General features: G+C 33.4%; 1 protein-coding gene across 1 annotated transcript; it reads right to left on the bottom strand.

The window, feature by feature from the left end:
• Positions 1–691: 691 nt before the first annotated feature.
• Positions 692–13,997, bottom strand: LOC107611718 (flavin-containing monooxygenase FMO GS-OX5-like). Its single transcript, XM_088496107.1, has 6 exons — positions 13,195–13,997; positions 5,456–5,593; positions 4,771–4,853; positions 3,605–3,740; positions 1,643–1,816; positions 692–1,081 (listed from the first exon to the last, which is right to left on the bottom strand). Exons 1-6 carry the CDS (start codon positions 13,780–13,782, stop codon positions 920–922), a joined length of 1,281 nt encoding a protein of 426 aa, XP_088352233.1. The 5' UTR covers positions 13,783–13,997; the 3' UTR covers positions 692–919.
• Between the last annotated feature and the right edge of the window lie 2,273 nt (positions 13,998–16,270).

Here is a 16,270-nt window from a genome sequence, read left to right as displayed (position 1 = left end):
TGATTGATTGATTCCTTGTTCGTTCAAGCCATTCATATATAATAGAATTACAACAGTAAATCATGCTCAATATATAATAGAATTTGGTGAGTAATTAAGTTAAAGACAAGTACTAAATACAAATTAATGACGTGCCAATCTAACTAATATGCTTATATCAAATTAAATTAGATGTTAATATGTTATCTCCACGCCAAAACAAAAATACTAGACATAATTGCATTTATGAGGAAATGGAACTCTATCAACACGTATTACTTGATTTGAAAAAAAAAAAAAAAAAGAGGTTTGTTGCTTTAGTTTAATTAAATTGAACCGTACTTATATCTCCTTAAATCCTAATAGAAGAAACATTCTGGCTTTTTTTTTTCGGATAGAAAAAATAAAATTTTTGTTCATAGAAAAATCAAACGACAGTTATAAATAGCATAAAAATGATAAGGTTTATATCTAATAAAGAAGATACATATTATTTATGATAAACTATTATCTAATAGGATGCGCAATATTCAATTTAAAAAAAATTAATAAATAAAAATAAAGACAAATTTAAGTCTCTTATATTTCTAAATCAATACAAATGAATTGCACTACAGTAAAATATTATTTCTCTTTCTTCAAATAATGATTACATATAAGTGATACCTCTAAATATACATGTGTAGTGTCACTAAATAACACATCATTATTTCATTATGTGTGGTTAAATCATAATTTAAAATGTGAAATACAAATAACTATTGCCATATCAATATGACTGATGGAAAACATTCAAAAGATTAACGACTTATTATGCATATGATCTATGTTTTTAGAGAACGTTTAGACAAATAAATAAATCTGACAATGGAAATAAATATTTCATTCATTTAAAAACGGCGTGAAAAAAATACATATTTACTCTAGGATGTTGATGAAATTAAAATTGAATGATGGAATCCCAATAAGTGTCATCCCATTGATCTCTATATGTCAATGGGAGTTCACCTAATTTCTTGAAGATCTCAGACAGCAATTTTTCCCTCCATTCTCCCAAAGGAGGCAACCCAATTTGTGTTGCTAGCCAATGTTTGTACTCAGCCTGCCCAATGAAATTATATGGATATGTGTTACTGCTGATTACATTTATTTTTTTTGTAAACTAATAAAAAATTATCTGAATTTTGTTATCAGTAAAAATATTTTTAAATAATTTAAAAAATACAATAAAAATATTTAAAAAAAATTATTTTTTTAAATAGCAAATACTTTTTGTATTTGACAAAATACTTATGCATTATTTGATCTAAAATTTTATAAAATTATTTAGATAATTATTTAAAAAATATACACAAAAAGCTGGATAAAAATTTTATCTCTATATTTTTTTATTTTTTTTAAAATATTATTAATTGTTGACAAAAAATCATAAAAAAGTATATACTTAACGAAAAATTATCAAATTTTAAGAATAAAAATATCTCATATTTTTAATTATGTTTATAAAAAATTACATCAAAATTTAATATCTAAAATATTTTTGATAATACATATTTAATATTAAATTTTTTATAGTATTTTAAAATTATTTGAGAATATTTTTGTCGAATCAAATTTGACATTTTATTAGTATTATATGTTGGATATGCAGAAGTTAATATACCTGAAGTGGACGAAGAGAAAGACTGCAGGTCTTAGGCAATCCATTTTCCTCCATTTCATGATAGATATCTTCAATAGATTTCATCATCATATCTTCTGTTGGTAACAAGATTTTACCGGAGAGAACTCTTGCCATCCACTTCGATTGTAATTCAGCCATAAGGAAGATTGGCTCCTAATAATTAACAACAGGTTCATATATATATATATATATATATATATATATATATATATATACATCGAAAGCTAAATTATTCTCTGTAGTTTGAGTGAGTACACATTTAACATATTAAATAAATATTATTGCATATTTTATTGGAACCTGAAATATTTTTAAATTAAATATATTATATTAACTTATTGCATCATGTTATTTATTATAGTAGTACAAAATTTGAAAAATATTTGTGTGATTTTAAAATATAAAATAAGTCCTCGAGAAGTTTACTTATATTCATTGAAACTTCATAAGTTTAATTGGTCAATATCATTATTTGATTATTAAAAATTTACAAAATAGACCTATTATATGTGTGTGGTGTGTGTATATATGACATTGGTGTAATTCTAAGTAAAGTTATCTACACATAATTTCATATAGAATATTGAAGAAGTGTTGAATCACAATTACCATAAAGATAGATTTTTTATACCGAACTTCATCGAAATCCAATATTATTAAGAGTGTTATCGAATAACTCTTATTTATGTATATTCTAAATAAATATATTTGGCTAATGTTATGTTAAATGATCTTGATTTACATGAAACTTTATAATAATCATTTATAAGGTAAATACTAATGAATTCCTTTAAGAATCAAAATTATTATAGATATATAATTATTTATATTTTTAAGAATTTAAACTAGTTTTATTAAAAAAAATTTGTATAGCAAATATATATATATATATATATATTCATAACTGCTCGTGATGTATGGAATTTTTTAGATTTTTCTATTATTGAACATGTTAATGCTTTTCACCTTTGAGTCTGGATTACTAGCGTTATTAATCGTAAAAAGGAAGTAGTGGCTGCTGGAATTTGATGAATTTGGCGGAATAGATGTAATGATTTTTTCAACTCGAATGAACTTTAGCTTAGGAGAAAAATCTCTTGCCTTACGAGAACCTTGGTGAATGAATTGAAAAGGATGAAGAAAGAAAAAAAGAATCTTTTGTGATGCTAGTGTTCTCTCGGACTCTCTTGTAGCGGACTTTGGGTGTATTATCTATGATCATTATAGCACTTGGGTGTTAGGTAGCTCGGAGAGTCTGCCATTTGATTCAGTTTTCAAATGAGTTATTGGTAGTTTAGAATGGTCTTATGATCCGTAAATAGTTGGTTGTGATTTTTTGATTTGTGAAAAGAATTTTATGAATTTTTAAAATTTATCCTCTTATTTTTTCAAATTTTTCTTTTTTTTTCTTCCTCTTTTAGATTCTACAACTAAATTTATCCTTCTATTTTTTTCAAGAAAAAAATTGTATATTTAATTTTTTTGTTTATTTAAATTTTGATTAATTTTTGATAAATTCTGAATTTTAGTTTTTTATTTTTTAAGAAAAAATATATATTTAATATTTGAATGATAATTTAAGATGATATTAGAAGAAATAAAAAATATTAGAAGAAATAAAAATTTAATGGTAAACTGGTAATGATATGCAGTGTTTGGAGTAATGGGTATACAGTGATGATGGTAAAATTTGTGATTGAATAAAAAGTAATTCAATCTTTTTTAAATATGTATATCTTGTTTCTTATTTTTGCTAAACACAATACATAAACACAAATATTTTATGTCTATATTTTTAATGTTTGTATTTTTATATCTATATCTCATCATATATCAACCAAACAGAGCCATTGTTGAGATAATAACCACATTAATAGAAAAAAAACTTCCACAATACTTTGAAAGAATTATGGGAAAAACTTGTAACTAAATTACAATTACCTTAGTAACAATACCAATGAAAGATAGAGAAGGTGCTAATGCTGGAGCAAAGATGTGTTTATATAATGGTCCAACACACTTGTCTTCAACGGTTACGATTCCATTGATATCAAGAAACGGAAAATGGTATTTGTATCTGCCAATACATTTTATTTAGAAACAAAATTAAATTAAATCACGCCTATTATAAAGTTACAAAGTGATGTGTAGAAATGACTTCTACAAACATATAATAACTTATAAATATAGGAAAGATATATGCACAGACGTAAATAAATACATACAGTTGAAAGATAAACTAAAATTTTCAATTGATATTATCCAATTTGATAGATAGATGCAGATACGTATATAAATAAATCAATTATGCTATATATATATATATATATAAATTAATTATGAAATCAATTATTTATAAATAGTACATATTAAAATATAAAATATATACAAAAATAAATTAAACAACCATAAATATATAAATAAATATATAATGGCTAATTGGATAATTAATTTTTAGCTTGAATATAATATTTTTTAAAATAAATATATTAATAAAATTGAAAGATAAGCTAAAATTTTTAATTGATATTATAAAAAAATTTTACTATCAAATTGTCAATATCCTCATATTATTTATAAATATGTTACTATTAACACGGTGACATTATTATGGGTAATGCTAGGTATACAAAAAAAATAGCCAGAACTTATCTTATTTAGCATTAATTAATTGTCGCAACAATTAATGAATGTTAAATAAGTATTATTATTGTTTTTTTTGTTGTTGTTATTGTTATTATTATTGTTCTTTGTTGTTATTGTTGTTGTTCTTATTGTTTTTATTGATGTTGTTGTTGTTATTATTGTCTTATTATTGTTATTATTATTAGTGTTGTTATTGTTGTTGTTATTGTTTTTATTGTTGTTCTTACTGTTATTATTGTTATTGTTGTTGTTATTATTATTATTGCAATGCAGGCATTTCCTTCTGTAATTTCTCTGTGTAGAAAAAAACAATAAAAAATACATTAAAACGATGATATATGAATGAATATTTTTAAAAAAAATGACAACAATCTGGTAATAAAGTTTGGAAATAGAAAAGGTGATAATAAAAAATTTTATCCTGAAAAATATAAAAATGGGCGAGGCCTTTCTGATTATACCCAGTACAGTAGATTATGGTATTTGCAAAAATTGATGATCCATCTTGAAAGGAAATCGAGCCATCTTTATTCACACATTTTATCTGCAAATACGATAAAACTTAGAAGTACCAAAATGAGATACTTACTGAAACAAATAACACAATAAGATCGAAATAAAATAATAATTCATCATTAATATGCGTAAAATAGAAAACCAAGAAATTTTAAGAATTAAGATCAATTTTTTATTATCGTCATTCATCAATGAGCTTTGAAGTTTGAACATACTCTATTAAAAGGACAAAAAAGAATTACTTAAAGTTGATATTTTAGTCTAAAATTTATTTTCTTTATTTTTTCAATTAAAATTACTTATTTAAACAAAAAATAAAAAATAAACAGATCGGTCTAGTTAATCTAAAAAATTTCTTTTAAATAAATCAAACTTTTATTTCAAATGCTTGTATATACTTAATATATAATTAATCTATTAATTTAAATTTATAAATTTAAATAAGATGAAAACTTAGGTACGTCGACTCACGTGAAGTTAAGAGACGTTAGATGATTTGACTGATTTGACTAAATTTTTATCTAATAGCTTTCAGCTATCAACTTCACGTAAAGTCGACTGCACCTGAATTTCCACCTTTAAATAGATAGGGTTAAACGGATCGAAATATTGGCGTAAGTGGATACGTACCATACTATGGTATCTTACATCATTGAGTATGACGCCGAATCGATTATCTTTGGTTGCTACGTGAACCTCCTTTGCCAATGGTAAAATATCTACCGCGATATCAAAAGCACTAGCTCCATAACCAACTATAACCACAATCTGCATATTAAGTAAGGATTATGAATGAATTTCATGACAAATTGATAGGCTTTCATCATTTTAACGCATTTCATAATAAGGTGAATGCTGTCTTACTCTCTCTAAAGTAATATATAAGTTATGTGTCATATTTTAATTGGGTGTTTATTTTAACTAGAGTTATTTTAATTTTATGCGAGTTAATAATATCTTTGAAAACGAAGACGGTGACGGCCTGACAGAAGAAGAAAATAGAACACCCAATAAGACAGTAATACTTAAGAAGCACAACGACGACGACAAATGAGTGGGGAGGAGTAAACCCAATAAGAGAGAGTTGGAGTACCTTTTTTCGAAGAATGATTTGGGAAGGGAAGAGAAAACAAGACCCCCAATGAGACGGCGTAACGACGACGATGAAGGAGTACAATGGGGAGTAGTAAACGTAATTAGAGAGAGTTGGAGTACCTTTTCTAGAATAATGATTTGGAAAGAGAAAATAAGACACCCAATGAGACGGTGATGCTTGGGAGGTGTAATGACGACGACGAAGGAGTGTGGAGGAGTAAATGCAATTAGAGAGAGTTGGAGTAAAGAATGATTTGGGAAGAGAAAACGAAACACCAATGAGACAGTGATGCTTGGGAGGCGCAACGACGAAAGAGTACAAAAGGTAACTCAGGTTAAAATAAACACTCAATTAAAATGTGACATATCAGATAAGGTAACTTACATATTACTTTAGAGAGGGTAGGATAGCATTCCCCTCATAATAATGCTTTTGCAGTACACACTATTCAAAATGTATTTGTGTATTTTGTGTATATGCACAAAAAAAATAACTATTAAATCAATTATTATATATTTGTATATAAATATATGTTGTTTAATTTATTTTTAATATATATTTTATATTTTAACGTATATTCTATAAAAATATTAATCGAATATTATTGTAATTTTTAATTCAGTTTAGTTTAAATCTCAAAATACGTGTATCTTATGAAGCAAATTTTGCTTCACGATTCACAATAATAGTCAAACACCTATAATGCAAATATTGTACTATTTTAATTTGCTGCTTCAATTTCATGCTAGTATCACAAATAAGAGGCTTTTTCAATTTTCAGTATGTAATTATATTCTCTGAACAGTATTAAATAAGAATTTACTTTAAATAGAGCGAGAGCATGGGGAACATGGTGAGGGGTAGGTCTAAGGATCGTGGTAAGGATTCCAGGGTTTGAAACAGAGAAGAGTATCGACGACTGGAATCTGAATCTTTCTCCATCTTTGTGGATAATCTCCCAGAAGATATATCAAAAAGAGAGTTATTTCAGTTGTTCAACTGAACTGGGCGCATCAATGATATTTACCTGTCCCGAAAATGGAAGAACGGAGACATTTACATGTTTGCCTTCATCCAGTACATGACAAAAGGAGGGGCGTTGAAAGCTATAGCGGAAATGAATTGCCTGAGGCTGAGAAGTAAGATTATCTTTGTAGGCGAGATGAAGTACAGAAGAATGTCGAAACCAACGAATGGTGACAAGGGACGACGGGAAGATTGTGCACCAGACCCATCGGCACAACAACCACATCGGATCATATGCGATGAAGACTCCTTGCTAATTGAGAAAGAGGGACGGACGAAGGAAATCGTAAAACCCCGCTATGGGACTGACGAGACTAAGATGCTAGAAGCTGCCGTGGTGCCAGAAAATATTAGATGGTTATAGAGAAGCTTTGTAGGGATTACGACGAAGCCGATTGATTTTAACTCCTTGAGGGATATAATAGCTAAGAATATGCCTTCTGTCGTCCAAGTTCGGGAAATGGGAGCTTTTAAAGTTCTCTTGACCTTTGATAGTGTTCTGAATGCAGACGAAGCTTACATCTTTGGGTTGAATTATCTCCTGCAAAATTTTCACAAGGTGAGAAGGTGGAACGATTCGGAGCATAGTGATACTAGAAGGGTGTGGCTCGAGTGTTACGGAGTCCCGTTGTATGCATGGTCAGTCGACACTTTTAAGTTGATAGGAGGTCAATGGGGAGCAGTAGTAGGCTGTGCAAAAGAGATAGAATTGTGCAGTTCCTTCACTGTAGGTTGTGTATTGGTTGATACGGGTGTTATGGAAGTGATTCAGTAGAGGATCCATGTCTCTGTTGGATCCGGGGGATTTGACGTTTTGGTGAAAGAGAATGGGCATGGAATGGGGGGAATGCAGAGCAGTGAGTGTTTTTTGGATAGTGGGTTCAAAACCGATGGGATTTTGAATCGTAGCATAGCAAGTACGAGTACCGAGGGAGATAAGTGGCAAAAAAGGTGGCAAAATTCATCAAAGGGAGTCGAGCAAGATGAAGTTTCGCAAATGGCGATGAACCGTGGAGGGGCAGACGAGGAGGGCAGATTAGTAATTTCTGCTGATATTTTAAATGAGTGGATTAAGGGCAGTGAAAATCAGAATCGCAGAAAATTAGTAACGTCTCCAATTAGCTGCGACATTCAAGAGCTTACTAATTTTGACTGTGAAAACCGTATCAGTTACGAAGCAGATTCAGATAGAACCGTGACTGGTGATTTTGGTACGTTGCATTATGGGCTAAAAGGGATCTCATCTAATCACAAGAAAAAAATAAAAAAAGGGGCTGCACTAAGCATTGGGCCAGACACAGCCCTATGGGAAAGGAAAAAACAAAAAAAGGGGGCTGCACTAAGCATTGGGCCAGACACAGCTTTGTGGGAAAGAAAGAAGGCTCTACCGGTTTGGGCCTCATCCCCTCAGCCGTTGGGCTCGAACCGGGTCAGGAGAAGCGCGCTAGGCAACCCTCCAAGGCGCTCCTAAACGCGTAGCAGGGTTCCTTCGCTGACACCGTGCGTTGCCTTTAGGGGGAGCGAGACACCAGCTTCGAGGTGACTAGCGAAGAGAGACGGCTGGCCTCAGATCCAGGGAGAAGGCTGGGCCACGATGATGATGACTGGGCACGAATCGGAGGCAGAGTTCGTGCAGGCCATGACGGGGTGGCTGGTCTTGAGATTGACGAAGCCACACCTACACCCAACGATCCGGTTGAGAAGGAGGGTCTTGAAGCTGCGTTGAGGATGGTGGAAGCCGAGGAGGATGGAGACGACCACGCTGCTGTGGAAGAGGGAGAGGTGAGCATGGCTGATGGGGATGCCAGGGTAAGGGACGCAGACGGAAATCGGAGTGAACAGGGGGATACGGATACCCAGTGCTTGGAGGAACAATTGTTGGAAAATAAAAAGACCTTGGAGCTGGCTTTGGAATCAGGGACGGTGTTGTGCAATGAGGAAGATGACATCATGGCAATTCTTCAGGCTCAAAATGAAGAAATAACACAAAAAAGGAAATTGGCGAAACAGAAGGCGAAGCTGCGGCGATGCAGACCTAAAATTAAAAGTCAGGTGTGTAAAATTAGTTCTAAATGACTTTCTGTTCTTGGAATGTTAGGGGGTTACGTGATGGTGCGAAGATGAGAATGGTGAAGAATTTAAAATATAAACATAACCTGAGATTGGTAGGCTTGATTGAGACTAAGAGACAGATTGTGACAAGGTTTGATGTGGAAAGGATTTGGGGGGTGTACTGGGGCAGGGTGGGAATATGTAGGGTCGGACGGTGCATCCGGGGGGCTTTTGATGATTTGGGATGACACGTATTTTAATATGAATAACTGCTATAAGAGGGAAAGGTGGTTATGTGTTGAAGGTGTTTTGCTAAAGAATAGTTTCAACTGTGCTTTTTTCTTGATTTATGGTGTACATAGTAGAGAAGAGAAGAGACAGGTGTGGGAGGAGCTGAGTTACATTGGTGGGTTATGTCAAGTTTCTTGCTGCTTTATGGGGATTTTAATGAGATAGTGAATGCCGAAGAACGGAGAGGGACTGTTAACTTACTTGTGTCAGCGGAGGACTTCAAGTCATGGATTCAGGATATGCACCTAGTGGACTTGCCGCTTACAGATCGCAAGTTCACGTGGTTTCGAGGTCGTTCTTGCAGTCGACTAGACAGAGCTTTGGTGAGTGTGGAATGGTTAGAAGAGTTTCCTGAGATTCGGTTAAGAGGGGTCCAAGGGGCTTGTCAGATCACTGCCCTATTATTGTGGAAGAGCAGCGGATGAAGGGAGGCCCTAGGCCTTTTCGAAGCCTTGATGCGTGGTTCACACATGACGGCTTTCTCCGGATGGTCAAGGAGGAATCAAGGGGTCTAGGGGAGCTGCGATTCACATATAAATTGAAGGCGCTAGCGGGTCCTTTGAGAAATTGGCACAAGAACAACTTTGGTGAGATGGACAAGAAGATCTTGAAGTTTGAGGAAGAGATAAAAAAGATTGATGACTTGGTAAGTACTGGAGTGTATGATGCAACTACGGAGGCTAGAAGGAAGGCGTTAGTTACCTGCTGTGAGAGATGATATGTGAGGAAAGAAATTCACTGGAAGCAAATGTCTCGATCTCGGCAAGCAAAGGAAATGGATAGAAACACAAGATACTTCCACAATATAGCATCGGCAAGAAGGCGGAATAATCGGATTGATGCTTTGGTAGTCAATGGAAGACTGGTTAAGAACCAAGCTAGAATAAAAATAGCTATAAGAGAGTTTTATAAAGATCTGTATCATCAGGAGAGTTCTCCATTGCTGGGATTCAGGGATGGTCTGGTGGCTAAGAGAGCTGAGGAAGAGTCTGTGTTCCTGGAGGCGATGCCATCAGCTGAGGAAATCAGGCAGGCAGTGTGGGATTGTGAGTCTTCGAAGGCGCCAAGGTGTGATGGGTTCAACATAAATTTCATTAAGCGGTGCTGGGAGGAGGTTGGGGCGGAATTTACGGGAGCTGTTATGGGGTTCTTTCAGACATCCAAGCTACCCGTGGATTTCAATATTACGTGGGTGGCGCTGGCTCCTAAGTTCACTGGTGCGAAGGAAATTAAAGACCTCAGACCTATCAGTATGGTTGGGTGTGTATATAAGGTCATTTCGAAAGTGCTTGTTAGGAGGATGAGAGCAGTGATGCCTGTGCTAGTAGGAGAGACTCAGAGTGCCTTTGTGCAGGGTAGAAAAATTCATGATGGGGCTCTCATAGCATGTGAAACGGTGCACTGGCTTAAAAGGAGAAAGGAGGAGGCAGCCATAATAAAGTTAGACTTCCAAAAGGCATATGACAGAGTCAAGTGGAGTTTTGTGGATATTGTGCTGGAGAAGATGGGGTTTGGGCGTAGGTGGAGGGCTTGGGTTATGGAGTGTGTGACCACAGCTTCGATGTCGGTTTTGATTAATGGATCGCCGTCTAAACCATTTAAAATGGAAAGGTGCTTGAGACAAGGAGACCCGCTTTCTCCTTTCTTGTTTGTGCTGGTTGTCGATGTACTGCATAGGATGATTGGTGAGGCGGTCAGGAACGGCCATATTTCTCCTTTTGCTGGTTGGTCGAGACAGTGTGGAGCTTTCACACCTTCAGTTGCCGATGATACCATTCTGTTCTGCCCACCAGAAGATGAGACTATGCAGAATTACAAGCGGTTGCTGTGATGGTTTGAGTTGATGTCAGGGCTCAGTATCAACTTCGATAAGTCCAACTTGATTCCAATCAACTGTGACGAGCAGTGGGTGCATCGTATGTGTAGTTTGTGGGGTTGCAAGGAAGGTACGCTCCCTGTTAAATACCTCGGAGTCCCTTTAGGAGCTAATCCGAGGTTGGTTAAGATTTGGAAGCCGATAATCGATAAGGTGGAAGAGAAACTAAGCCTTTGGAAAGCTAAGGTGCTAAATAAAGCGGGTAAGCTGGTGCTAATAAAATCAGTCTTGAATAGTTTGCCAGTGTATTATCTGAGCTTATACAAGATGCCGAAGACAATTGCTAAGAAGCTAATTTCCCTACAGAGAAGATTTCTGTGGAGTAAGGAGGATGGGAGACAGGGAATGGCGTTGGTGAACTGGGAGTTGGTACAAGCGCCAAAGAAATTCGGTGGGCTGGGAGAAGGGGATGCTATGATTCGGAACTCATCACTGTTGTTTAAGTGGTGGTGGCGTTTTGCTAAGGAAGAGTGCCCATTATGGAAGAAGGTGGTATGCTCCTGTAATAACTTGAGGCCGAATGAGTTACTGGCTTCTCAAGTGCTGCCTACTAGAGGAGGCTCATGGAAGGATGTTTGCCATATAGAATTTCAGGAGCAACATCTGCGGGATAAGATGATAACAGGTCTGGCAATGGAGATTGGGGACGGACGAAAGACCCGGTTTTGGGAGGATATTTGGTTGTAGTGTGGTTCCTTGAAAGATCGGTTCTCTAGACTCTTCTCTGTTTCAAACCAATGTGGGGCGGTGATTAGGGAATGTGGGTTTTGGGATGGGCTATAGTGGGTTTAGAATTTCCAATGGAGGAGGAAGCTCTTTCAATGGGAGTTAGACCTTCTGAGTCAGTTACGTGAGGCTTTGAGACCTGTGAGGCTAGTGAATAATAGGGAGGATAGAGTTGTGTGAAAATATGATAAACTTGGTATTTTTTCGACTAATTATTTTGTGCAGGTGCTACAAGAAGGAATGCTATCGGAGGAGGTAACCAGTTACAGCTTCACAAAGACCATCTGGAAAGGTTTGGTTCCACCAAGGGTGGAGCTGTTTGCTTGGTTCGTCCTGGTAGGCAGAGTGAACACCAAAGAACGGCTAAGTCGGATCGGAATTATTAGCCAGGATGATAAGAGCTGTGTTTTATGTAATATGGACGTTGAACAAGTCCATCACTTGTTTCTTAGCTGTGATTTTGCTTAGCAGGTGTGGAGTGCATGGTTATCTATGGCTGGCTGACTATGGGTTGTCCCGGGGTTAATGAAGGACCACTTCCTGACTTGGACAGATGAGCCGCGAAGGAAAGAAGATCGAAAGCAGCGATTAAGGTGTTTCGGTGCGATCATTTGGCATATTTGGATGGGGCGAAATAGGAGGATATTTCAGAACCAAAAGAAAGGCATAGAAGATATCATCACATTGACCATCCTTAGCTGCGACGAGTGGAGAGGTGTGCATTCCTAGGGTTGTTGATGGCTATGCCGGAGATGACGTAGGGATGTTGGTTCTCTGTTAAAGGAGTTTGTGGGAGTTGCCTGTCTTTTTGTTTTATTTGATACTGTTTGCTCCACTCTAATGTGTTGAGCTCTTTTACTTTCAAAAATAAAATTTATGAAAAGTATTAAATAAGAATTTACTTTAAAAATGTTCTAACAGTATTTAAAATCTTGATTTTTTCAATATATTTAAATCAAAAAAATAAAAAAATCTATATTTAATTTATACTAAAAAATTTAAATTAAAAAATTTATAATTATCAGTAAAAATTCACATGTAATTGTTGTGAAGTTGATAACTTTTTTTTTACCGAATATAGAAAGGTTCAAACTCGCGATCTCTTAGGTGAATGTAAAAAAATTATGTCATTTGAATTATAATTCTTTTGGGGTGAAGTTGATAACTTTGAGTTAGATGATTTGATAAGTTTTAACCATATTTAACTTATATTAAAGAAATTAAATTAAAAAATAATATAAATCTTTTTGGCTCCTAAAAAGAAGAAAAGAAACGACACGTTTTAAGCATGAAGGTACGTACCTGGTCTTGAAAACGTCCAGGTGCACGGTAGTTATGGCTATGCATTTGGTAGCCTCTCCAATTCTCAATACCATCAATCTCAGCAACCCTCGGCACCGAGTTATGTCCCGAACAGACCACAACCGCTTCAAACACCTCCCTACTCACCGATTCGGATCCCCGAGTCATCGACTCAACAACCCACTCGTCCTTCACTCGTTCCACTCGACTCACTCTCGTCTTCAACCGGGTCACCTCTCGAACACCAAACTCATCAGCGAACCGGTTTAAAAACCGAAGCACTTCGTCGCGACGCGGGAAAGTTCTCGGGTCGGACTCGGTTCTTACAAACGGGTAATCGGTGAAACTCATTAGTGCCCTTGGAAGGTTGGTGCGTAGGGACACGTGGAGGCTGCTGTGGACAGTTTCTCGGTTCGGATCGAGGCTGAGGGGGTCGGATTCGGTTCTCGGATCGTAGATCCAGTTTCCTCCTACGCTGTCGTTTTGATCATAAACGACGACGTCGTGTCGTTCGCGTAGAAGTTCACGTGCCGCCACGAGGCCTGAAACACCAGCTCCGATAACAGCGACTTTGACGGAACGATGCATGGTTTCTTTAATTAGGGCTAAGTAAATTAAACGACACCGTAGGAGACGGCGAAAAATAGTAGATCTTTGAAATCTGAATACTTATATAACTAATACACTCGAATGAAGAAGAAATGTAAAGCTACTTGGTTGAAGCTTGGTGCATTGTAAAGATAATGTTTCTTCATATGCGGCCAAAAAACTTGTTTCACTTTCCCGCTTCAACTAACAGGAAAGAAATAAATATACGTATTAGGCAAGTTCTTTATTATTTAAATAATCTTAATGGACTATATGTAATAGTGCAATTTAGAAGATTTTGGCCAAGATACACTAGGGAGGTGGAGGGAGATTATTTAAATTTTATCAACTAAATATGGTAAGTAATGATAAAATAAGCATTAGTAAACTATAATTATTTAAACAAAAAATAGGACCACCATTAATTAATTAAAATTAATCCTAACCACAAAAAATGCATTTTTTTTATAAATATCAAAATTAATTCATACAAATTTGAGGAATCAAATCATAATATTTAATTATTTACTTTAGTCTATTGGTCTGCGTCTATTTACAAGCCATTAAAAAAGAGACTATTGACATAAAATTATATTTGACAGATAAAATATAAATAAAAATATTAATGAAAGATACAGAAATACTAATAAAAGATATAATTTATTTTTTATTATTATATTTTTTTTCTCAAATTTTTTGAATGAAAAATATGAGAATCAATTAAATTTTTATAATTTATTTTAGTTTATTATATATCAAACAAAATATAAGAACATTAATTTTTGTGTCTCTATTTTTTGTATCTTATTTGCAGTATCTTGTCTTATCTTGTTTTTATAACCAAACGCAGTCTTAAAGACAAAGCCTATGTACTAATATATTTTTAGAGCTTAATTTTAATAGAGACATGTGAAATAAAATATGTCAAAAATTAAATTTATATTTTTATTGTATATTTTATCTTTTGTTAGAAATAAAAATATTCAATGTATATTTAATTGCAGTTGCTAAGTAGTCATATATATATATATAGTCCAATTAGAAAAGTAACTATACAGCAATCAATAACAATCAAGTTTTTTAAATTTTATTTTTAACTTATATTAACATTTAAATAAATATTTGAAATTACATACTATAAAACATAAAACAAAAAAAATATTCGAAAGTAAAATAGAATATCCAAAGCTAAGGATAGTTTTGCTGGAAACTATAGAAATGGATAATATGTATTTAGAATTGAAGTCGTATCTTAATAAGTGTGAGTATAAGAAAAAGTTAATTAAAAAATTATTTTAAGAGTAAAAAGAAAAAAAAAAGGTTGAAAGTGGATATAAAAAAAAAAATAATTCCTACACTTTCTTATATTTAAAATGTAAAATGTTTCATAATTTTACTCTAAATTAATAAAATTATATAGGATATGTCCTGTTCATGTTTCAATAATAAGTAATTGATATTAATTATTATTATTAGAGTTTTGGTTTTAGTTTCTCTAAAAAAATTTCTTTTTGATTTTGATCTCTAAATAATTTCAAAAGATTTCTATTTCAATTTCTAATGATTAATTTATTTCATTAAATACTGAATTGATAAGTCAAATACTTACATTGATATATCTTACACACAAGCAATTCAATGACTTCCTATTAAGAGAACTGCTACACGTCAATACATTTTGCCATATTCTTTTACGTGGTTCATTCCTCAACACTAGCTTCAATCCATCATTTTCTCATACCCAATCCTCAATAAAGGTCAATAATGCTCCCGGTTTCATCATTTGAAAACAAAAATTATGATGGTCACTGGCCTTGAAATTGATTGGATTTTTCACTGTAGACTATTTTAATATAGAATTCTCTTTCAATGACGTAACACAAAAGTTGTGTGTGTGTGAAATGTTTAACTAGCTACTTTGTGTAAACTTTGGGAATTTCCTTTTGCAATCGAAAGTAGTTGTTTTGATATTAAGGGCCATTTCCAACTTTAGAAGTAACTTTTTTTAACTTTTGATTTATAAAAAGTAGTAGTATTAATGTCTGGTATAATTTTTAAAATTAAATTGTAATTTTCTAAGAAGCTATTTAAGAGTTTATAGAGAAGTTAAAAAAAATGACTTCTCTTATAATACTTCTACTTTTTATCACATTTCTATAAAATAAGTACTTTTAGAGTTAAAAATTCAAATACATTAATAGAGTCATTTATTATTTAAGTTATTTTATCAAAAAAAACTTAATTAAGTTGGTTAACCAAACTGGCCCTAAACATTTGGCTGCCTAATTTTGTTTCTCTCATTACCCTCTTTTAGTTTTTATTGCCGGTATGGTTGTTTATTGAAGGGGTGTCATTCTTTTATTTCTTCCCCCCTCCCCTCCGCCTGCCCTATGATAAATTTTGGGACCAATAATTTTTATTATTTTTTATTATTATTTAATTAATATAAATATTAAATTATTTTTAACAAATAAATTTTATTAATTTA

Source organism: Arachis ipaensis, chromosome B8 (assembly GCF_059453495.1).
Source record: "Arachis ipaensis isolate K30076 ecotype BB chromosome B8, ASM5945349v1, whole genome shotgun sequence".
NCBI classification, from domain to species: domain Eukaryota; kingdom Viridiplantae; phylum Streptophyta; class Magnoliopsida; order Fabales; family Fabaceae; genus Arachis; species Arachis ipaensis.
The sequence above is the reverse complement of the archived record's forward strand: the minus strand, read 5'-3'. Positions and strand labels throughout refer to the sequence as shown.